The sequence below is a fragment of the Sciurus vulgaris genome (assembly GCF_902686455.1).
Source record: "Sciurus vulgaris genome assembly, chromosome: 11".
In the NCBI taxonomy this organism is placed as follows: Eukaryota; Metazoa; Chordata; class Mammalia; order Rodentia; family Sciuridae; genus Sciurus; species Sciurus vulgaris.
In genome coordinates, this window is record NC_136472.1 from 63409416 (window position 1) to 63432783 (window position 23368).

The window sequence follows — 23368 nt, forward strand, 5'->3', positions numbered from 1 at the left end:
CATCCTACAATTAAAATGGGAAAAATATTCACTGGCCTTAGAATTTTAATCAGTGGAATTTGTTGGATAAGTGGTCTGCAGAGACATCCTGCAGAGGTAACTGAGCACCTCCAAGATCTCTTGAAGATGAGCAATCAAAGGCCTCCCTATCCACTTGCCTACCAACTTGCTAGCAGTGTTCATTTACCCTGCCAATAACCTAGTCCCCCACAGCTCCTCATCTGTCTACTCTTACCCATGCCCTTCACCTTCTTCTAGCTCAAACCTCAGTACTGAGCCATGTCCTCCCCTCACACCTTCCTATGTCCCTTGTCCCTGTTCCATTTATCCTATTGCTTTCTCAGACCTGGTACCCTCAGTCCTCCTGGTGCCTCTACCTAGGAGGAATTGAAATTCTGTCAGCTAGCCTATACCCTACTAGCTTGTTTCCTCAGCCTTACAACATCCCTTTGACTCTGTAGCCCCACTTCTGCTAGTTGCTTAGTATACTGCTTCTCACCAAGTTTCTCCAGCAGCACCACTGTTATATATGTCTTGAATTAGTCAATCTCCATAATACTTGAGAAAAAGAGTTTAGAAAAGGAAGGGATGGTAAAAATGAAATGTTAACTTGGAAATTTCTGGTGACCTTTGAAGTCTGGAAAAGCCTCTGATATTAATGGCCTTTTATCTTGCCTTTAAAAATTACTTGGCCTAGAAGCTCAAGGGGTTCAGTAAATAGACCCTTTGTTGTTCTTAGGGGTTTAACCTTGTAAACTTGGGTCATCCATCCATACATCCATACATCCATTTATTTATACATTCAATGTTAAAAATATCACAGATATTCACATGCAACACAAATCTGTGTTTCAAATATTTTGCTAGGTGCTGGCATGTATTGGTGGATAAGATAGTCCTATACTGCAGTTTACAGTCTAGTGGGAAAGATAAATAAGAAACAACAATTAATTATAATAAAGTGCTGTTGTAGTCATTAAGGTGTACCCTGTGGAGCACCTAACTCTGGGAGAGGGGCTGTTCACAGAACACTTTTAGAAGATATAATTTTAAGCTGACATTTGAAGAAAAAGAAGTTGGGCTAGTGAAAAGGGAAAGATAGGCTACATTAGTTAAAGGGAATGGCAGCTTGGAAGGCCCAAATGGGAGAGAAAACCTGGAATTCTTAGAAGGTTTCAGTTAATCTGACTTGATGGGGACAGGAGATGCACTGGGAAGTAGGAATGACTGGAACCAGAGAGGCTAGAGGGCTTGTCAGTTATGCTTGGATTTGGTACTCAGTCTTGGGGCTGGGGTGGTAGTGACTGATGGATTTTCAGTAAGGAAGGGCATGGATTGAATTAAATTTGAAAATTCACTTTAGTAGTGGTAAAGAAGACCAGAAAAACAGAGGAGAAATAGTTGTTTGAATGAAATCAGTAGCTGCAGGAATGAAGAGAAAGCAAGGATTTCAAGAGCTATCTGATCACAGGAGTTTTAGATTTAGTGCCTGATTGACGATAGAAGGGCAGGCATAGAATGTCCTTTGCCTCAACACTTGAGTTTGTCTTGGCCCACTAGGATGGGAGGATGTGAAAAAGAACATATATGAGACTACAAAGAAGTTAAGTTTTGAATTGTCAAATATTGTCCTTTGGAAGATGCAGTAGAAAATGACCTGAGGGGAGCTGTTCTAGATGTCAGTAGTTCAACAGGAAGCCTGGGGTTTGCCATTGCTTACATGGTAGTGGAAGCCATGCAGAAAATGCTGCTGCTTCTTTGACAAGGGTCAGGTCTGTTCCTGTACACAGCATGGAAACTGTTGCCTCTGTGAGTGGCCTACAGGACTGTCTGAGTATCAAGAGGAAGCTGCCATCCTATATGACTGAAGGTTGGCAGTGGGGTTAGTGAAGATCCTAGGAACTCTTAACTTGTCATGTTTAATTTCTCCTGGTCTTAGGAACTAAGGCTCATTCAGAAGTTGGAGGGGCAGATGATTTGGCATTTTTCAAATGTTTTATAAGCCTCTTCATGTCTTGGACTCCCATATAAAGGACCCTCAAGTTGTCATCTTGGCTCATGAGTTGAGAGAGAGATGTACTAGTTACAACAAAGCTACTGCAATAAGAAAAAGGGCTTTCTTTTTGAGGAAATTCATTGTCTTTGAAGATGGGGTTGGGTTGGGTGGAGGGTGTGAGGCTTGAGAATATCAAACATTTTGAGTACCCTTATCATTGGATGATATGCTTTGTATAGTATTTTTCTATATTTTCATAGGTTTTTTACATGGATTATTCCATTTTATTTTGTTTATCCTAGCAATACTATGAGGAAGCCTAACCCTTTGAAAGATGTGGAAACTGGGACACAGAGAGGTTAAGTGACCCACCTGAGTTATACAGTTGATCATGAGTAATGTTAGGACCAGAGCACAACCCTGTGCTCAATGATTAGGTTAAATTGCCTCTCTTTGTATACTACAGTGGGAAAAATAGAACTTCATTTGACCTCACCTGCTGGATTTTCCCATCTTTATAATCTTTGAAATAGTCTGGGTCCTTGCTGGGAGAAGTCTTGGGACCCAGCCTCATTTGATCATGGTTAATCTATCTGGTAAAGGTGTTATGGCCTGTAGCCACTCCTCAGCCTATAGGCCTGTGAGTGCCAGGGAAGTCAAAAGTCTATCTGAAGATAAAAGACTCAAGAAATAAATCTGTGGCACTAATCATCTTTCTGTGCCCCATGCTGACCACAAGGATCACATCTGTTAGAGCAGAGCATCTGTGCACAAGGACCTTGGAGTTGGTGCTAAATGAGTTCATGGTGAAGACAGATTGTGGCTGAAGACTGTGAAAGTTCTAGAATGGGTTTTCTAGAGGCCTAAGCTCTGCACTCTCAGAAGTCACTTATCCTACCACCTTCTTTGCATTCAACAGGATATTTTAAAGTGAATTTGAACATTTATCTGGTACTGGCTGTTGCCTAAAATTCCCCATCTTGGTTTAACCACTCCAAAGAAATATCACGGTCACAACTCTGCAACAGAAACCCCTTACATTCCAAGTGAAACTGGAGGACATTTTGGTGGCTTCTTTTTGTACTTCTGGACTAGTCAACTGCTGAAAAATACACACAATCCTTTCCTTAATGCTCTCCAAGGAAGTCAAAGCACTAAGCATCACAGAGCCCTGAGTTCCAGTTCATCTGCAAGAAAGACTTCTTTGCTGCTGCTCATAACATAGTGCAGATCTTCCACAAAGGACTTTGAAGCAACAGAATGCTGCTCATGGCTTAAAAAGAGTCTGGGATATATTTCTATTAAATGATAGAGAAGCTGTAAGCATTCCTACGACTCAGATTAAGAGTGATGCAGAAGAGCAAAGGATGATGACTCAGGTTGATAGCATTTATGCCATTATTTGCCTGAACTCTTGATTTATCTCTTTATAATATCTGAAATTTATATCAACCCTTGGAGGAGGAAATTAGAGCCTGGAGATGGGAAATGACTCACTTAAACTCATATTTAAAACCCTGGCATATATGAGGAAATACTAGGCATCTTATCTTTAGTCTCCAAATATACTGTGGTGGATCAGATCATGGGTACTCAACCTCAGCAATGATCTTTTCTGCATAGCCTGACTCTCATGGTAGCCAGAATATTCCCAGGGCCTGGTGAAACACTCTTAGGGCATTTCCTATGTCCTGGTCAGTATCTGCAGAACTTTACAGGAGTCAAGCCAAACACTCCCCAGGTCTCACTCCCTGAATTTAACAACCTGTAAGAAGCCTGTCTTCTTAGTTCTATCTTGGTTTCAGTTAAAAACCAAACCCAAGATCTTTGCCTAGGTCTCCTGGACCATGAGAAAACAGGCCTTTGCTGGTAGGCTGTAAGTTTCCTCCACTGGCCTGAGTAAACCTTTGACCAAATTCTCCTGATCCTCCAAGTCTTGGGTTTTGAGAATTTCACTCATTCACGTAAGACTTACTGAATCCTCCCTATTCTTTTCATCTTCCTTCTACCTCAGAATCTGGGATCTTGTTTTTTTCTTTTTTGGTATTAGGTATTGAATCTAGGGGGGAATCTACCACTGAGTTGCATCCTCAGCCTTTTAAAAATATTATTTTGAGACAAGTTGCCCAGGGTGTCTCCAAATTTACAATCCTCCCGCCTCCTGAGTTGGCTGGGATTACAAGCTTGTACCACTGCACCCAGTTCCTCTTTGCTTTTCTGCCGTCCCCAGATCATAAGGGCACAGGGCACTTTTCACTTTAGTGCCCATGAACCTTTTTCCAATTGATTTTGGTCTGTTTGCATATTTCAGAATATTTACTTCCATAGGAATAGCCTTCCATTAGTACGAGAGCTTTTCATTTGAGATGGAAAAACATTCACTGTCAACAAGAGCAACAACTTTGCTATTAAAAATCAATATGTAAAACCAATTACTGGAAGTTAGTCTCTTCCTCACCTGTCTTATTCAACTGTTAAGCATCTACTACCATTAAACCAGTCTGCCTGATATTGAAGATGTTGAAGCCCTCAAATATTTCAAGGATTTAATTTACAAATCTGTTTACCTCTGTCCTTGTTTGCTTATCTGTTTCCTTAGCCAGAGTGAAGTCCTTCAGTGTATTTCCAAAACAAAATTACCAAGTTATTGGTCCCTTCTACTGCATAGTTATGCAGTGGTTAGTCTTTTATTATTTTAGCCACTGGTGTTGGGGGCAGCTAAAGCAGATATGAGCAGCAAACAAAAGCAGCAACAAAAGCAGATGTCACAAACCCCACACATTATATTCTGTATGAGATCATAAACCCACACTCAGTTATCAGTCAGCATTTTTTTTTACCCTAACAAGCTTAGATATATGGTTTTTTTTGGAATTTTATAATTTTCCTATATTAAAATAGTAAGCAGATGAAAAGCAGGGAGTACGGACTTCTATAGTGGCTGCTCACAACAGGGAGAAGGCAAGATGCATGACCTGGAAAAGTGCCACTACATGAGGTCATTCATTGAAGGGCAAACTAAACTCTCCATTCTTAGAAGTTCCTGAAAGCATCTATGGACTATTTAGTGGTTCACCAAAATTCCTTGACTCATTAGGCTCCATTTATTCTGTTTAATAAGACAGGGTAGTGTGTAAAGCATTTTAGAGGTACTCCCATTCCAAGTAATGTTTTTAAGCCAATTGTATTTTGAAATTGAAAAAAAGTGTGTTTAGATATCTAGAAAATTAATTTGTGTGGAATGCTACTCTAACTGCACTACTTCATCTCCAGCAATATTATCTCACTGTAGAAACCTAAAACTAATATTAAACTCAGGGCATGTGCACTAAGTGTCCATTTATTGACTTTGCAACACTTCTTACTAAGGTACCAGCTTTCTAGCCAATGGCACAAAATTAAGATCAGTCAGTGAATTTTCAAGGTAGGGACTGAATTCCTAGTCTTGGGCTTCTGTGAGGCTTGGGAAATCTGAGTAATCACTCTGTGTCTCAGTTTCCCTTCCTGTTTAAACAAGAAAACAATGTTTTCTCTGAATTTTGACAATACCATGTGGCATGCATTAGAACAATAATGTCAATATATTGAGCTCCCGAAAGAGACCCAGTTGGTGAGAGTGGGGAGAGAGACGGCGCTACAGGTAAAAGATCAAGCAGAAGACAGGTTAAATGGATGAAGGGTTCCAGGTGACTGATGAAAGAGATGTTGAAAGCCAGACAACTCAGGGAGGTTTCAGGTCAGGTGGGGCACCAAGTCAAGTAGTAAAGAGAGGTTAAATACACTCTAGGCATGGCACTTCGGACAAATTAGACTGGTAGCAGATGGAGACAAGGAGGCAGAGTTAACAAGAGACAAGAAGAGGACAGGGATAGGAACATACAGTTTGGGAGAAGAGAAAAATAGAAACAAGTGAGGGAGGTAAGGGGGCACTCTTTAGACTCAGGGTAGTCTCCCCACATCTGCTAAAGATAACCTGAGCTGATACATGTTTTTGGCATTTTGCCTTTTTCTTTCTGAACTAGAAAATAGTTTATTTTCACTTACCAACCTCACTATGCATGTGTTCACCCATGAAATCTGACTGTTTTATATGATTAAGTCAAGGTGACAGTTATGTAGTTAACAACCTGGAAGTGTAAGTGATGACCCTCTAAGACTTTATGGTGGGAAACACACTTTTGCCTTCTCTCATTTTTTCTCTGTACAATTCTGGGTGCTGGAAAAAGCAGACACTATCCTCTCCACTGGCAGATGGGTGACTTCTGTATGTGAGGCAATAGAACCACCTTCCCAATCCCTTCTCCAGCCCTAGTATGCTCTTGAGAAGCCCTTTCCTTCCTTCCTGCCCCTCGAGACTCAGGCTCATTCCTTGTCCTGAAAATTGGCCCTATCCTTGCCACCACTCATCTTGTACTATCAACAGAGAGTAGCATAGAGGCTTTCAACTCTCCTCTTTTCTTCCTGTACATGAAATAAGTAACTTTCATTTTAATATTTTGTAACTCTTCATTCCAGTCAGATGAAGCATCAAAAAAAACTAACATATAGCCTATATAGGTCCAGAAATGCTACTGTGTTTGTGTAGCCTGTAGAAATGGGGTTGGGACTGGTTTCCTCATAGCACTTTCTGTGGGTTTCTTCTCCAAAGGAAGTTCCCCAGGTTCTTGTTACCAGAGCTTTAGCTTACTTACTTCCTTAGAGCATTGGCTTCCTTGAGATTGGCTAAAGATGTGAAGATGAAAGAGACCACTCTAGTCTTTGGTATCTTAGAACACATCACCTACTGCAAACTGTCTTCTAGGTATTATGGGAGCTTACTTCAAAATAAACTGTAACAGTTTCCAGAATTCTTTCATGGCTCAGTCTGCATGTCTTCCTCTGCCCTTTTCATTAACTCACATCTTATTTTGTGCACATTGGTAACATGTAGCACCCTACCATTATTAATCGGATGGTCTCAGTGGATTCTGGTGCTCTTAATGCTTAACAGCAAAGATCTTATTGAGGGCCATCAATGTCCAGCATAGGTGGATTAAATGAATACCAGAAATGCATTAAATACACCTGTCAAGTAGGAAAAAGGTGAAGAAAAAAGTCCAGTTCAAAGGGTTAGACTCATATATTACAAAAGGGAATGCAATAACACTGGGTATTCTTGTCTACAGATAAGGAAATGTAGGTTGTTAGAAAGCTATCATAGTGCATAACCAGGACAACTAGGGGACACCAAGGGATGTAGGCCTGGGTATTTTGAAAAAGCCATTGGTTTCTAGCTTCAGCCCCTTAAGCTGGGCTTTGTGCCTAGTTTACCCAATTTGGTTTGAACATTCCTCTCACCTCTCCTCTTCAATCTTTTTTTCTTGGGTCTTAGACTGTAGAACAAATTGAACTCCTTTTATTGAAGACCATTGAAACTATCAAGGAACATATAAAAAGCAAACTTTTTAAATAAAAAAAAATAAAATAAAATCATAGCTGGGCATGGTGGCATAAAATAAAAAGCAAACTTTTCTTTGGAGAGATAAAAGGTATTTAACCATCTGTTTTTAAAATTGAGAATCAAGAATAAGAAGTATAAATTTTGCTAATGCTGTTAAATAAAAGAAAGGGGCAGTGAGAAAAGAGAAGGAGATGATACCAAGAAAAAAAGAAGAATAAAGGAAAGGCTGTAAGAGAGGGAGAAAAAAATAGATTAGGGAAGGATAAAGAAATTGAAGAATAGAGAAATGAGAGAGAGAGAGAGACAGAGAGAGAGAGAGAGAGAGAGAGAGAGAGAGGATGAAGGGAAGTCAGCCCCGAGAGGGGTAGAGACAACAAGGCCAAAATTAAGAGTGTGGCTTTTACACCAAAGGTCTGGTTTCTGCATCAGTGAAAACAGTATACTTAGTGGTAAAATATTGAAAAGATCCTCTGCAATCAGGAATGCAAGTAGCATGGTATCACTATTTGTATTCATCCTCATACATGGAGTAAAGTAAGAAAAACAAATGAAGGGAAAGAGAAGTAAAACGCACTCTTCATAGATATCTGATTTGTGCATAAAGAAAATCCAAAATAAAATTCTAGAGGTAAGATCTCTATGTATAAGATCAATATACAAAAATCAACTTTATTTTATGTTTTTGGTACTGGGGATTGAACCCAGGGGCACTTAACCACTGAGCCACATCCTTAGCCCTTTTGTTATATTTCATTTTGAGACAGGGCCTCCTAAGTTACTTATGGCCTTGCTAATTTGCTGAGGCTGGCTTTGAACTTGTGATCCTCCTGCCTCAGCCTCCCAAGACATTGGGATTACGGCCTGTGCCACCATGCCCAGCTCAATTTTATTTTTATATACCATACAATCATAAATGAAGAGAAATGGAAATTACAAAATTATGTTTTACAAAAACAAAAAAGCCCTATTGCCTTCCTGGGATCGAACCCAGGGCCTTGTGCTTACAAGGCAAGCACTTTACCAACTGAGCTATCTCCCCAGCCCACCCTAGTGCCTTCCTAACCCTCATTTTCTCATGTAAAATTAAGGCTGTAAGCAATAGTAATAATAGACTGGGGTTGTGGCTCAGTGGTAGATCGCTTGCCTAGCATGTGTGAGGCACTGGGTTCGTTCATCAGCACCGCATAAAATTAAATAAATAAAATAAAGGTATTGTGTCCATCTACAATTAAAAATTTTTTTAAATAGTAATAATAACAATAATAGGAGAAACAGTAGAAACAGCTGGCATTTATTGAGTGCTTACAGTGTGCTAGACATTTGTTCTAAATGTTTACATGGGTTATTTCTTTTAACCTTCACAACAACTCTTTAATGGTTTTTGTGAGGATAAAATGAGATAATATATGTAAAACAGTTAGCAGATTGCCATGCATATAATAAATTCTCAATAAATTTTAGCTATATAAAAATAATCATTATTTTAGGGAAACTCATAGACTCAGTAGGATAAAACTGCTGCTCATTTGGCTTAAGATTTTTAGAATAAACAGTCATGTAGCATTGTTGTTATGAAATTTTAAGTAGCACATTAATTCATTTTTTCATCCAGGTGCTGCTCTTGGCTCTAGGAATACAAAATAGAAAAAATTCATGCCCTGATGGAGTTTACTGTTTGGTATGGGGAACAAATTAATCAAATGCTATCACAAATTGTGCTATGAGACTTAAAGTACAAAGACAAGGCATTATGAGCGCATAAAAGGTGTGTGTGTGCGGCCTGGTCTGGACTTGAGAATGAAAGAAGGCTTGTTGCAATACTAACAGCTGTGCTGAGTTCCAAAGGATCAGTGGAACAGAGGCCAGGGGTGGGAGAATGTTCACAAAGGAAGCAGTCTGTAGAGTGGGTGAGGGCTCTGGTGGGGTTGCTTACATTATAGGAACTGAAGACAATGTCTGAGGGACTGGAGCTCGGAGAATGGGGAGAGGGTTGTAGTATGAGCTGTGACTCTAGAGAATGTCAGAACATCAGGGCCTTGGGAACTGTTCAGCATTGCATTCATTCTAAGAAGAGTAGAATGCACTGCAGGGTTTTATGAAAAAGAATGATGATGATATGCATGTTTTAAATTATTTCTTTACTGAGGAGGCCACTCCTGTTGTCTAGGGAATTAGGAAAGTAGGTTAGGCTAGTGCACTATCGGTAGAGAGAGGAATTAGTGGGTATATCTGAGAGATGTTTAAGGCAGATCTGATGGACCTGGTGTTAGCTTGGGTGAGGGAGGAGGGGTGCACCATTGGTGCCTCCCACTGAGGATTGGACTCACAGAGCTGGGTGACTAGGAGTGACATTCACTGAGATGAGGATAGTCTTTCTTCACTATGAAGTAGCTTCATTAAATTTATATTGAAACTTGAAAATGTATTCAAAGTGCTTATGTTCATAAGGAAATTTGAATGTCTCACTTATAGGGAAAGGAATGACAGTAAATTTTGGAAGCTTACTCCTTGTTTTCCCTTTGATGTTTTAAATATTAAAATTTTATTTAGCATTTAAAAAAAACAGGCAGAGTTAGCAAACTTATAAATTCATGAAGGTTAGATTTAGAACTTTTAGAACTAGTGTCCTGCCTTCTTACCTGCGTCAAATGTTTCTTTAATCAGAAAAGCTGAGTAGATTCAAATGCAGCAGTCTATATATTTTTTATTTCTTTTTATTAACTCCGTAAGTCTCTTCTCCTTCTTTCAAAAGTAGTTTTACGTAAGAAAAGAACTTGAGCTGGAACATTATTACTTCATTCACTGATTTACATTCCCCCAACTTGGGGGGATATCAGTCAACCTCCTCTGCTTACCACTGGGCAAAAGATTGGCTACCAAAGGCATTATGCTGGCCTTGGCTTAACAGCCCTGGGACTGCTGATGGCAAAAATATCCAGGGTCATGTTAAGAGTTAGTTGCTCTGAAGTTCCCTTTCTTTGGTTTGGAATGTTCTTTGGTAGGGATATTAGGGCTAAAACAGACCTTTAGATATCTTAGTTAAAGGTTTATCAAATGCTGGTGGTGCTTGGAGTTGGTTTAAACAAGCCTATAAGAGGCCCTGGAGTTTTCCCAGGTTCCCCAGGCTGACTGGGACTCCCTGAGCCTTGGCATTCTCTCAAAGAAGCAGTTCTGAGGAAGATCAGAATTTGAGCCATCTTAACCTCCTGCCACTTTTATGTAGGAAACTAAACTTTAGGACCCCTTGAAGGGAAAAGAAATCATCAGTGGTATAGTAAGAGGGGAATGTGAAATTAGAGGGCAGTCCTGCTGTCTGACTCTTTGCTTAAGCATTGGAGTGAAGGTGGGAAATGTGACTGATTGTGTGTATGTGTGTTTGCGTACATCTCAGGTCAGAAGGTAGGCTCTTGGGCTGAGGTTGTGGCTTAGTGGTAGAGCACTTGCCTAGCATGTGTGAGGCACTGGGTTCGATCCTCAGCACCACAAATAAAATAAAGGTCCATTGACAACTAAAAAAAAAAAAAAAAAAAAAAAAAAAAAAAAAAAAAAAAGGAAGGTAGGCTCTTTCTCACTGTCTGCTCCCCACCGGCACCTGACACCAGTGTCCTCAGCCTGTGCTTTCCTCTGTGTCATAGCCTAAGAACCTCCTTGGTGTCAGGATTGGAATAGGACTTCATGTGCTGCCCAAGTTCCCATGGCTCTTAGACTTAGAGGCCAGAGAGGTATCTGAGCATGGGAGCCCTTGTGGGCTGTATGCTCCCAACCCCCTGCCAGTCTCAGCTAACAGCCTGACTACTCTTTGTCTCTGCTCCTACAGCACTCCACCTCGGTGAGCATCATGGGTTTTTCCAACACTCTGGAGATGGAGTTGTCATCTACCAGGCTGGCAAGGACCCTAGAGCCACAGGTTCAGAGTGTGAGCAGCCTTACACCTGGCCCTCCCCAGGCAGTACCAAGCCTGCTGAGTGGCCCCCCACAAACTGTGTCCAACCAGACAAGTGTTCAAAACCACACCATGCCCAGCCTGACAACCAGTCATCTGCAGGCCATGCCAAGCCTTGTGCATGGAACATTCCAGTCCATGCCCAACATGATGAATGAGACCTCCCCGGCCATCACAAGCCTAGCCAGTGACCACTCTCAGGCCAGGCCCAGCCTAATGTCTGCTCACACCCAATCTGTGCCAAGTCTGGTGACTTGTCCTCTGAAGAGCAGGCCCCTGGTTTCTGACATGCAGCTGGAAACTGGATCCAGTTCTAGTCCTGGCTCTGGCCGAACTGCAGAGAGCCTATGTCCCAGGGACGGGGCTGACCCCTCCCAGGGAAATGCCCTGTGTAAGGTAAGTCATGAGGAAATGTCAGTTAACCTGTTCTGCTCATCACCGGTCAAAGGGTTGCCCACTGAAGGCCTTATCCTGGCCTTAGCTTAATAGCTCTGGGACTGTTGATGGTAAAAATATCTGATTTCTTTGATTTTTCTTGTCCTTTCTTTTTTGGAAGATGGAAAGTGAGGATTCCTCTCACTTTACTGACTCAGTGGGACAAGGCCCCATGGCCCCTGGGCTGGATGCTCCCAAAGACTTGGCTATTACCTCAGAACTAGAGGAGCCAATTAACCTTTCTGTGAAAAGACCTCCACTGGCACCGGTGGCTAACACGTCTATGGCTCTGCAGCAGTACCGAAATCCACAAGGTGAGACACAAGTAAAAAGCCTGCCTTTCATGTTGACCACAGACTTGTGCAGATGGATTCAGCACAGATGAGGTAGACTCCAGCAGACAGGCTCTAAGCTTGGGGAGCACTGCTTCTCTCTGAGGCTAAATGTACCTCTCCAGAAGTGACTTCCTCTGTTCTGCTTTCCTCAACGTGGCTAGAGCAGATCCATGTGCCCTTGTAAAATTCCTCATGCAAAAGTCCTGGGAGTCTGAGTTTCATGTAGCGGGAGACTGGAAGAACAAACCCCAAGAGGGCTAAGCTTTGCAAATTATTATAGGTAAAAAAGCATGTTTGACTTATCTAAGTTAGAATACCAGCTCTGTGTCTTTTTATTTTGATCCTGGGTAATATATCTAATATCCCAGAGATGATTTCTTTCTCTGTAAATGGGACTAATCATACTGACTTCATAGTCTACTAGGACAAATAACTGCAGAGAACTAACTTGACAACTTACTTTGTAGTAGCAACAATTTTCCTTGGACTCAGACAACAATTTTCCTTGTACCCATTTGTGTTGTTCCTCATAGAAAACGAATTTTGGATCATTGGAGATTGGCTCTTATTTTCTTCTCAGCTACCCACATCCCTTCTCAAACTGGGCTAGGCTAAGATTTATTCTTCTGTGAGGGCTTGTCAGGAAGTTTGGAGTTGAGTACCCATTGATCACCTGGGACTTTCTCAGTTCAAAGTATAATGTATACTTAATTTGTAATGATCAATCTATTTTGCATAGATAATAACAGAAAATGAAAGAAATATTTACCCCTTTTTTCTCACACTGAAAGGCCAACTGAAAAATTATTGGCTCACTTTTCACACAATAATGTAATCCTGAATTTTATGTGATTGGATTTGTTGTTCTGGATCCTGCTTGCCCATGTAAAATGCCTAGTACAGTGTCCAAGGCTAAGTGGGTGCTCTCATTGAGTGCTAGTTCCCTCTGTTTGCCTCCATGGCCCCCTGTCCATCCATGAAGACTGTGCTATGCAGGGCAGGGCTTCTGAAGCCTCTAGCCCACAGAGTGTGAGCTGGATTCTCAGGCAGTTCTGGAATCCCAGCCCTTGTCTGAAAAGGCAGAGGCAGTACAGAATGACTCCTGACAGCAGGTGATACCAGAGTACTGGGAACAAGTGATTTTTGAGCTCATTCAAAGGTGAGAAGCTGGCCCCTCAGTTCCTAACCCAACACTCACCTGTGGGCAGCCTCTGAGTGTTATCTGTATCATCCTTAAAAGAAGGTAACCTTCCTTCTCGCTTGGGAAGGAGACCTGTAGTGGGATTGTCACCACTAGGAATCATTACAGTATAGGTAACAATTGTGTGATGTGTGTGACCAAAGGTATGAATAACAGATATGAGTGGAAGATGCACGTGACAGAGTATGTCATCAAAGATATTTATTTGCCTTTTGCTTTAGAATATCAGAATTTTGAACAAAGAGCCTTAGAGCCGGATACGAAAGAGAACCAGAGCATCAGGTAACAGACTCTTGGTCAACCTCCCACTCCAGCCCCAAACAACTTCATGTTCTGCACAGGAAGTAAGCATCCTTCTTCACTTAACTAGAAGCAGAAATGTTCCTGCATCTGTTTTCTTCAACTCCCAGGTCCTCAAGTGGGATGTGTGTGGTTGGATGTCTGGAATGGTTGTGGGAGGGTGTCCTGGCTCCTGCCCCAGAAGGCATGCAGGTAATCCTTGATGTGTGTAGTCCTTGATCTTCATGGAGCTCCCTTCTTTCACAAGGACTGTATCAAGGCTTCCCAGGGTCTGACAGGGCCTGGCCAGGCAGAGCTGGCAAGAGGGCAGAATGTGGACCTCAGAAAGTCAGACTGAGCAGATCTTGAGTAGTTATTCAGTTGTGGGATCATAGACAAGCCTGACTTAGAGGCTGGGATCAGAGGAGGCTCCTGCTGATACCCAGCATATCTCTTTTGCCACAGAGCCTTCAATAGTGAGTCCAAGATTCCCTATGTGCGACTGGAACGACTCAAGATCTGTGCTGCTTCCTCGGGAGAGATGCCTGTGTTCAAGCTGAAGCCCCAGAAGAGTGATCAGGATGGGAGCTTCTTGCTGGTTATTGAGTGTGGCACTGAATCCTCCAGCATGTCCATTAAGGTACCACTTTACTATGTCTTGACCTTGAACCTTGGCCAGGTCCAGGAGCCTCTCCTTTCTCTCTGCTGCTACTAGAATTCTGGATTAGGGGGCTCTCTTGAGTCTCTGAGTTAGGCTGTAGCTTGGCTAGACTTTGACCTCTCCTACAAGAGATCTCTGAGGTTCGTAGCAGGAGTAAGCTGTCCTGGCACTTGTGGGACTTGGCTTGCTTGCAGTTCTGAAAGAATGGTTCTCATAGTAAGTGCTCACAGCTTGTCAGTCCCACCCTCTGTGTCCCTCAACATCTTGTCAGTACTGTGCTCTGACTACTCAGACTTACTTTTCCCCCTAGGTCAGCCAAGACAGTCTGCCTGATACCATCCAGGCCCCAGGTCTGGGGGGAAGAAAGGTCACTGTCACTTCCCTGGCTGGGCAGCAGCCACCAGAAGTGGAAAGTACAAATCCTGAAGAACACAGACTCATTTCTCGAATTCCTGGAGCCAAGAAGGGTCCCCCAGTCCCAATAGAGAATGAGGACTTCTGTGCTGTGTGTCTGAATGGCGGAGAGCTGCTGTGCTGTGACCGCTGTCCCAAAGTGTACCACCTTTCCTGCCACGTACCAGCCTTGCTCAGCTTCCCAGGGTGAGTCATGCCAATCCACGGCCATCACCTGGCTAGCAGGGTTATCCTCTATGGTTATGTTATTACTCCAGGTCAAGCCCACAGAACTTCCCAGGGTGGGCCTACTCCCCTCTTCTGTGCCTTCATGAAACGCAGGTCTGTGAGTTAGTGGATCCTATATGTGCCTTCTGCACTCAGATAGGTGGATATTGGAAATTTGGTTGACTTTCCTTCTGCCTCTGTTCTCAACTTCTTCCTATGCAAAGATTCATCCCTGTACTTCTGCCCTACCCTCTTCCTAAATATTTTTTCTGTATTCACTAAATCCTGAGTTACTGAATTTCTTTCAAACTCATAGCTAGGAAGCCATTCCCTCAGGTGAAGAGCTACAGACTCAGTTTCCCACACAGTTGCCTCCATGCCTGTCTTGGGGCAGAGGGAGAGGGAAGGGTGCTCTGGGCAATTTGTTGAAGCCTAACATGGCCTCACCTATCTATGCAGGGGAGAGTGGGTGTGTACCTTGTGTTGCAGCTTGACGGAGCCTGAGATGGAATATGACTGTGAGAACACCCGCTACATCCAGTCTGGAGCGCGGGTACTTCCTGGCCTGAGCACATGCGACCAAAAGGTAGGGAGGGGGTCTCTGAAAACAAGATTTTCTGCTTGGAGAAGCGCCCTGTGCCTAAAAGGGGCTGAGGTCTTTCAGAAGGGGTGAGACCCCCTTCTGTGTTCCTTTCTTTAGGGCTGTGGCTGATAACTAAGCCAACAGGAATTTGTGTGGTTTTCATTTTCCTAACATTTTCCTCTGGCTTAGGAGTCTAAACTGTGCCTTAGTGTTGTGACTGGCACCTGTTGCACAGAGCCAGAGAATTATCAGGGTTACCAAGTTTAATTTTTATTGAGATGGGCCAGAACAAAGTGACACTGTTGCCAATTATGATTTTTGCAGAAGTGTGAGAAGCTGGTATTGTCCTTATGCTGCAATAGCCTCAGCCTGCCCTTCCATGAACCTGTCAGCCCCCTGGTAAGGAAAGCCTTACTGTTCCTGCTTACTACTGTCATTTCTGCTCTGAGGGCCTAGGCCAGTGGGCAGGACCATGGTGGTGTACCCAGGGTGGGCTCAGGACTAAACCACTGGAAATAGTGACAGTATTAATTTGTGGATGATCCAGGGGACTTTGGGGACCATTACCACTCCAGTCTTTCCTCCCCAGCTTGCCACAATTGCTACTGCATCAGACCTGACTTGGCAAGTGATACATTTCTTCTATTCCATTGTTTTTTTTTTTTTTTTTTTGGTCTTCTCCATAATTTTATTCCTGCTGCTCCTCATCTTTCTTTTTCTTCTGTTCTTTCATTTATATTCCAACTCATTCTCTACCTCTTCTTCCTTCTTATCTATACCTGTACTTCTTTTCTCTTCCTTCTTTGCCTCCTTCCCTCTTCTCTTCTCCCCCAAGGCACGGCATTATTACCAGATTATCAAGAGGCCCATGGACCTGTCAATTATCCGGAGGAAGCTTCAAAAGAAGGACCCAGCTCATTATACCACCCCAGAAGAGGTGGTGGCAGACGTGCGCCTCATGTTCTGGAACTGTGCTAAGTTCAATTATGTATGTCTTTTCTGTTTTTCCTCTTTTCTATTTCCCAGTGACCCCAAGTTTATAATAGCTGAAGTGAGGGTTGGGGTAGGGGAGTCAGATTTGGTTCTGGGATGGCAGGAGGACCTATGAGGAGTCCTGGGGTCTAATGTGGTGAGTTTTAAAGTCTATCCCACACTCAGCCCTCAGTATGAACTCAGGAGGAAGATGGAGAGGTGTTAGTAACTGGCCACTTGTGGGTATCTGTTAATGTCACTTCTACTATAAGAGTTGTACCAACTTGGTTATACTGAGTCCTAGGAGAAAATGCCAAATTCCAGACAGCCCAGGACAGGCCAGCCAGGTTTTGTGCTCTCTGTATTGCTCTTGCGGGAGGGGCTGGGAAGAGTTGGGCTGGAGAAACAGGCCAACCACCATTACTCTTTTCCCCATCAGCCTGACTCAGAGGTTGCAGAGGCTGGCCGCTGCCTGGAAGTATTCTTTGAGGGATGGTTGAAGGAGATCTACCCAGAGAAACAGTTTGCCCAGCCAAGGCAGCAAGACTCAGACTCTGAGGAGGTGTCTAGTGAGAGTGGATGTTCCACCCCTCAGGGATTCCCGTGGCCCCCCTGTGTGCAGGAAGGCATCCAACCTAAGAGGCGGCGAAGACATATGGTAAAGCTTTGCTGCCAGCTGGCAAGCACATGGGTGGGTGATTGGGCAGGCAAGGGGTATCTGAGCAACAGGTATAGAGCAAGCTAAAGTAAAGCTGTTTGGGTAGCACAAGAGAGTGGTGAAAATGAACCCTTATTTCCAACCCCTATCATATAAGGGAGGCAGAGTAGTGTGGAGCTCACCAACTCCAGTTACCAGTGAGGATTTATGTTCAGAGAGAAGCATGTGTCTGCCCAGTGTTACCTGGCATATTGCAGCAGAACTAGGGGAGCAACCAGGTATCCTGATTCCCAGCTCAGTGCTGGTTAATACTGCACTGTGATGGAGATGCCAATAAGAAGAGAAATATCTAGTCTTAGTGCCTGATCTTTGCTTGGGTTTAAGGGAGAAAAGCAGGGATCTTTTTCAGCTTCCTGGTATATGGAGGGAAGAAGAGGTATTACTTGCAGCAGAGAGAACATCTCTGGTACCACCTGTGTGGACATAAAATTTCAAGTCATTGCTGTTAAATTCCACAGAAATGTAATGTTTACCCACAGTGTGCCAGGATCTGACTAACCATCCCTAGTTATTTATGATACTTAGCATATTATGTATGTGGCTTCAGTAAGTTTTACTGTTGCATTCCTGTGGTAGAATAAGACACTTTGACTCTAGAGAATCCAAGTCTTAACATGTAGATTTTCCATGTTAATAAATCCTACATTTGACTATTCTAATTCCAAATATATTTATTTTTTCTCTCAGGAGAATGAAAAGGCAAAGAGAATGTCGTTCCGCCTGGCCAACAGCATCTCACAGGTGTGAGAGCTGGAAGGAGACTGAGCACTCTGGCGGCTGGTGTCCCATCCTTTTGACCATTTCTCCCCATCCTTCAGCGTACTCTTCAGAATGTGGATGTGAGATAAGATGAGTCTTGTTGAGCTGCGTAGTGCTCTCCCTTGTCATTTGCATATACAGCATTTATTTGGGAGCCATAGTGCATCCACTACAGAGAAGATTTCAGTAATAAAGAGGAAAGAGGGAGAGGTGTCCTTGTTGCTGGAGTAATCAGAGGTATGGGTACCTTGACAAGACCATGCTTGGTCAGGTTCAGGAGGACCTAAATTCCTTGATGAATTCTCTCTGCTGAGGAAAGCAGACCTTTCTCACCTTTCAGTGTCCATGGCTCAGGAGCAGAGTATATAATCTCCTCCTGGCCCAAAAAGTGGGTAAAAGAAGGGAAGAAATTTGGACACATGGTAGCATATGATCCCTGGCCCAGCACAGCCAAAGATTGTCACTGTTTACCATTGCTTGTCGTGTCAGGACAGAGACACCTGCCATAGGTTGAATAATGGAGGCATCTAGAGACCATAGATCTCAATTGGTGCCTATGCGGGTTTTAACGGTTTTCAGGGTATTTGTTTTTCATACCCCCTCTCCTGAGGTTGACTTAGATGGCAGCTATGAAAGTTCTCTGGATGGTATGGCATTCTTGCCTGAGCTGGATGACTGTGCAAAGACAACTTAGATCTGGCTCAGATTTCACTTGTATCAAGATGCCAACCTTGGAGTCTGCCCTCTGTGCCACTTACTTTGTGCTAATAGCACTTGTTTAGTGTCAGAACAAGCCTTCCTAGAAGTGATCATCGTGCTTGTCAGTAGCCACTCCTTTATCATCTCCATTCAGACAATCTGGGTCCTGAGTTTTTTTTCAGAAATCTGTGAGATAGCTGTTGTTTTCTTCAGGTACAAAGTTTCCTGGACAAGGATAGTGACCCACACTCAGCTCACTCTGCCAGACCTCTTCTGCTTAGAGATCTAGTTCTCAACCTCTCCATATTCACAGAGCCAAAGATTAGAAGTGAGTCCCCTAAATAGCTTGCCTCCAGACTGTCCACAGACTAGAAAAAGCCAACACTCTACTGGCATCCTTTTGTGTTGGGGGTTGGAGAAGGCCATGGAAGCAGCAGGAGACAACCTAGGAATTCCTGGGGGAAGTTCTGTCAAGGGTAGAGAAGAAGAAATTTGAGAGGTGAGAAGCCAGGGTCCTTTGGTGACCTTAAAGCAACTTCAGGACCTTAGTTCTCCTACGATGCTGAAGGACGCATTCTGGATGCCATGGGAACAGGAGCTCCAGGCTGTATCTCAAATGGATCTTCATGGTTCCCGCAAGGTGTTTGTGAGGAAGTTGCATAAAACTGAGGGTCAGGCTTCCTCCCAAGTAGGGACTTGGTTGAGAAGGTAACTGTTGCTGATTTTGTTGGCCTAGTCCCAAGGCAGCTTTCCCTGGTCCTATCATAGTATGGCTAATTTCAGGGGAGGTTCAAGTTGTGGCTTTGTTTTCACCAAGAAATACTATTTAAGGAAATTCTTATTTGTAGGACTTACTAATAAGCATTTTTTTAAAAAATATTTCTTCTCTCCTTATGAAGAGAGATTTCCTTCTCCACCCAGGCTGAGAGATTGTTTTCACTTCACAGCACATTTGCCCATTGACTTGCCATTCTTTCAGCAGCATATTCCATGCCCTCCTAAGCAGGTGGGTTTCCATAATCCTGCTTCCTAGTTCAAGGCAATGAAGTCTTCAGTACACTACTTGGAAGGCAATCGTTGAATTTAGGTCTTGCTTTTGGGGACTTATATGGCTTTCTGCTTTGGGCTATGGCAATTTTCCTCTCAATTTTTAAGTCTTTTTCTCTTTTTAGCTGACTTGGCAAGGTTCCTTCTATATTTGCCTCATTAATTTCTGCCCTTGGTCTTCTTACCTTCATGTAACCCACGTTCCCTACTGCCCCTGAGTGAACTTCATGGTATTTGGGCATTTAAAAGTCAGTGAAAGCTGTGACAGGCTCAAACCTGATTGAGATCCTTCCCCAGGATTGGTTGGAGACCATAAATATGAAGCATAAATGCCTGGTTAAAAACTTACTTTCCCTTCCATCAGTAAAGCTCCCAGCTTAGATGTGGCCTATCTGGCTCAAGGATCAGCTACTGGATTAGGAGATCTTGGTAATGTAGTGGAGAGTCTCATATTTCCTTCCCATCACAGAGACCATACATGATGAGAGGTTCCCATTAGGCCCTGAGCAGGAAGAGGTGGGAAGTAGGGTATTCTTTTCTGCAAGAGTGTGAGGCCCTGGCCCATCATACCTTCCCTACAGTGGTTACCCCTGGCATTGCTCTTTCCCTGGCTTTTCCTAAATACCTAGCAGTACCAATTTTCTGACTCATTGTTTTGTCTTATTTTGCTTTTGCATGCAGAAAACAGAAAATGACTTTTTTTTTTTTTTTTTTTTTTTCAGTACCAGGGATTGACCCCAGGGGCACTTAACCATGGAGCCTAATCCCCCGCATTAAAAAAAAAAAAAAAAAAAAAAAATTTATTTAAAGACAGGGTCTCACTAATAAGTTACTTAGGGCTTCACATAGTTGCTAAGGCTGGCTTTGAACTTGTAATCCTCCTGCCTCAGCCTCCTGAGCTACTGGGATTACAGGCCTAACATGACTAGTAGAACATAACTTTTTATAAATTAAAAAAACCAAAAATCCTGCTTATCAAGTAACTACCTTCAGAGACTCTTTGCTAACATTTATGCTGATCCTTCATTGACTTATTCCCACAATTTTGAAGTCAGTCGGGTTCTTGGGCCCTTGGCAAAGCCATGCATTGCAAATATAGTAAGTTCTGGGTTTTTATGGCATACCTTGGAACCCTAGAAGAGAAATTGGTTCTTGGCTTTGCTGAGAAGTGGGATTGTAGACTGATTTGAGTTTATACAAAGGATATTTTAGTGTAAAAATTGGTGCAGAATGAATTTGTAAAGCATTCTTCTGCAGAGCACGGGTAGGTTGACCCTTCCTGAATTCTAAATTTCTGCCTACACACTCTGCCTGCCTCAGGTACCCCTTTGCTGAGTGGCAGCCACCATGGCCTGCTAAGGCTCTGCTCCATGTCAGCCCTGTCATCAATTTGGTGAACTTGGGCTTTTTATTTTTGCCTGGCTTCTAAAACCTAGGCCCCTTCTGGGCTTTTGCTCTACTCCCTCTCTCACTCCACAGGCTTACCTATTGACTCCTATATAAGCCTTTTTCCTTCTAGATTGTACTTCCTCTTCTCTCACTCCCCTTTTTATTGCTGCTGAAATTCCCTGCTCCTTTAGTCCATTTCATGACCTAGGCCTTCTTTCTTCTGCCAGACTTTCAGCCTTCTTCTGGACTTCTTCCTCTCTCCAGCCTGAATCCAGAGCCCATCATACACTGATATTTTTATCAGCATCCTGAATTTTCCCATTCCCTCCAACTGTTGCTGGACCTGTCAACCCTCCTCCATTTTCTGCATCAGCCTATTTTCTGCTCCTTCTTCCTGGCTGCTAACTGTGACACACTCATAGTTGACAGGCCCAGTATTGATTGGGAATTCTTGAACTTGTTGTTACTCTTCTTTCCCATCCATGCCCTTTATCTTTGCTCTCAGCAAAGGTGTATGCTTCACAGAAGTGAGTTCTTAAAGCAAAAACTTCCTTGCTCACTGCTCTCTCCCTCCCACTAACCTCTGTTGATATCTCTCCTCATTTCCTTCTCTCTTCCTCCTAGTTTTCTATTTAAAAAAAACTGCTATATGCCCTCTGAAGCTTTGCTCCCTCACTGCTGTTCCTACTTCCTGGGGACTTCCATCTCTCTCTCCATTGGTTACCTCCATGTACTCTGCAAGCAACCAAAGTTCTCATAAGATCAAAATAAAAAGTTTTAGAGTTTGTTGTCCTTTGCACTTTTTCCTTATTAGCTGTTTGTTTTCTTTTGAAAAAAGTATATGTATGTGTGTGTGTGTGTGTGTGTGTGTGTGTGTGTGTGTGTGTATTCCCCCCCCCCTTTGGAATTCCTATAATCCAAGGAGGATTCAAGTTCAAGGACAGCCTCAGAAACTTAGCAAGACCCTGTCTCAAAGTAAAAAACAAAAAGGTTGGGGCTATAGCTCGGTCATAAAGTGCCCCTGGGTTCAATCCCCAGTACAAAAAAAAAAAAAAAAAAAAAATCTTTTTTTGGTTCTTTTGTTATTCTTTAGCCCTCTATAGTTTTTCATAGAAGTCCCAGTGACTATATAGTTGCCAAATCAAATGAATACATTTTAGTCCTCAACTGCCTTGAATTCTCCACAGCATTTCACCCCAACCACCACACCCTCTGTGAAACACTGTCTTTACTTAGCTTTTATAATACCCTGAGTCTCTAGCTTATCCTTGTTCGTCCCAGCCACACAGGCTAAATCTTTCTTGAAACCTAGACAGGGAGACATCTGTGGCTGTCTGTAGTTTCTCCTCTTCAGGAGATGGTTAGACAGGAAGAATCACATCTCTATTTTGAGTGTCTACCTCCTCCTAGACTCAGTTCTCATCATGCCAAGCATGCTTACGTGCTCCTGCCAGGAGGGCAGCAACTGTGTCTCAGAAACAGATTTTCGTTGTGTTTGCTAAGAGGCCCTATCTCAATCAGCCTAAGAGTATGGATTGGATTTTGCAGCATCCAAACCAGGCTGGTGGACAGCTGATACCTATGAGATAATGGCATAGTCAATACCAAAATCAGTGAAATAGATTTCCATGTGAGATTCAGTTCTATAGCCAGGAGGAGAATTCTGGCAGGGGTGGGTGTTTGCTGCTGGTAGCATTCTGATGGAGAGGAGATGGGGAAGTGCTGGAGTTCATCACTTGCCTGAGCTTAGCTGGAGTCAGTGTGATACCCTTTAGCTATGTGTTTCTTCCCTGTGCTGACTATCACCACCTGCTTGCTCCAGATATTCCTGGATCTGGAAACAGATTTTGATTGTTTTCTTGGAGGTAAGGAAGTATAGCAGAAATTTGATCTGAGCATTGGAACATCACAGTTTTGGCTTTGCCAATTATAGACTGTGTGATCTTATCTATAAAGTTGGGGTGGGAGTGGCTTAGAACAGTGATCTCAGAGACTGCTCAGACCACACAGAGACAAGGGGGCTCTGGGGTTGGGACACAGTTAGGGGAGTCCTGACCAGGGCAGGAAAAAGGACTCACAGACCAAATTGAACTGCTTCGAGGAAAGTCCTCATCAGTTGGTGCTGCTTCTTGAGCCATATGCCCATTCCTCAAGCTGTACTCTTCTTGAGTATCTAGGATGAATTCCTCCTAGGCCTTTTCTGTAAGTGGCCAATGGAGCCAAAATGGCTAGGGACATGAAGTAAGGAATATTGTAAGGGGAAGTATAACATTTTAAAAGGACCTACACA

General features: G+C 43.0%; 1 protein-coding gene across 8 annotated transcripts in view; it reads left to right on the forward strand.

The window, feature by feature from the left end:
- Positions 1 to 20388, forward strand: part of TRIM66 (tripartite motif containing 66) — a 58916-nt gene extending 38528 nt beyond the window's left edge. For all 8 annotated transcript variants that reach the window (XM_079105404.1, XM_079105406.1, XM_079105405.1 and 5 more), the window contains 10 exons: positions 11254 to 11775; positions 11936 to 12128; positions 13572 to 13632; positions 14095 to 14269; positions 14601 to 14890; positions 15371 to 15497; positions 15819 to 15893; positions 16330 to 16482; positions 16906 to 17124; positions 17872 to 20388. In XM_079105404.1, the coding sequence (XP_078961530.1) occupies positions 11254 to 11775; positions 11936 to 12128; positions 13572 to 13632; positions 14095 to 14269; positions 14601 to 14890; positions 15371 to 15497; positions 15819 to 15893; positions 16330 to 16482; positions 16906 to 17124; positions 17872 to 17931 (1875 nt within the window). In that variant the 3' untranslated portion in view covers positions 17932 to 20388. The remainder of the gene's footprint in view (positions 1 to 11253; positions 11776 to 11935; positions 12129 to 13571; positions 13633 to 14094; positions 14270 to 14600; positions 14891 to 15370; positions 15498 to 15818; positions 15894 to 16329; positions 16483 to 16905; positions 17125 to 17871) is intronic.
- Positions 20389 to 23368: the final 2980 nt, after the last annotated feature.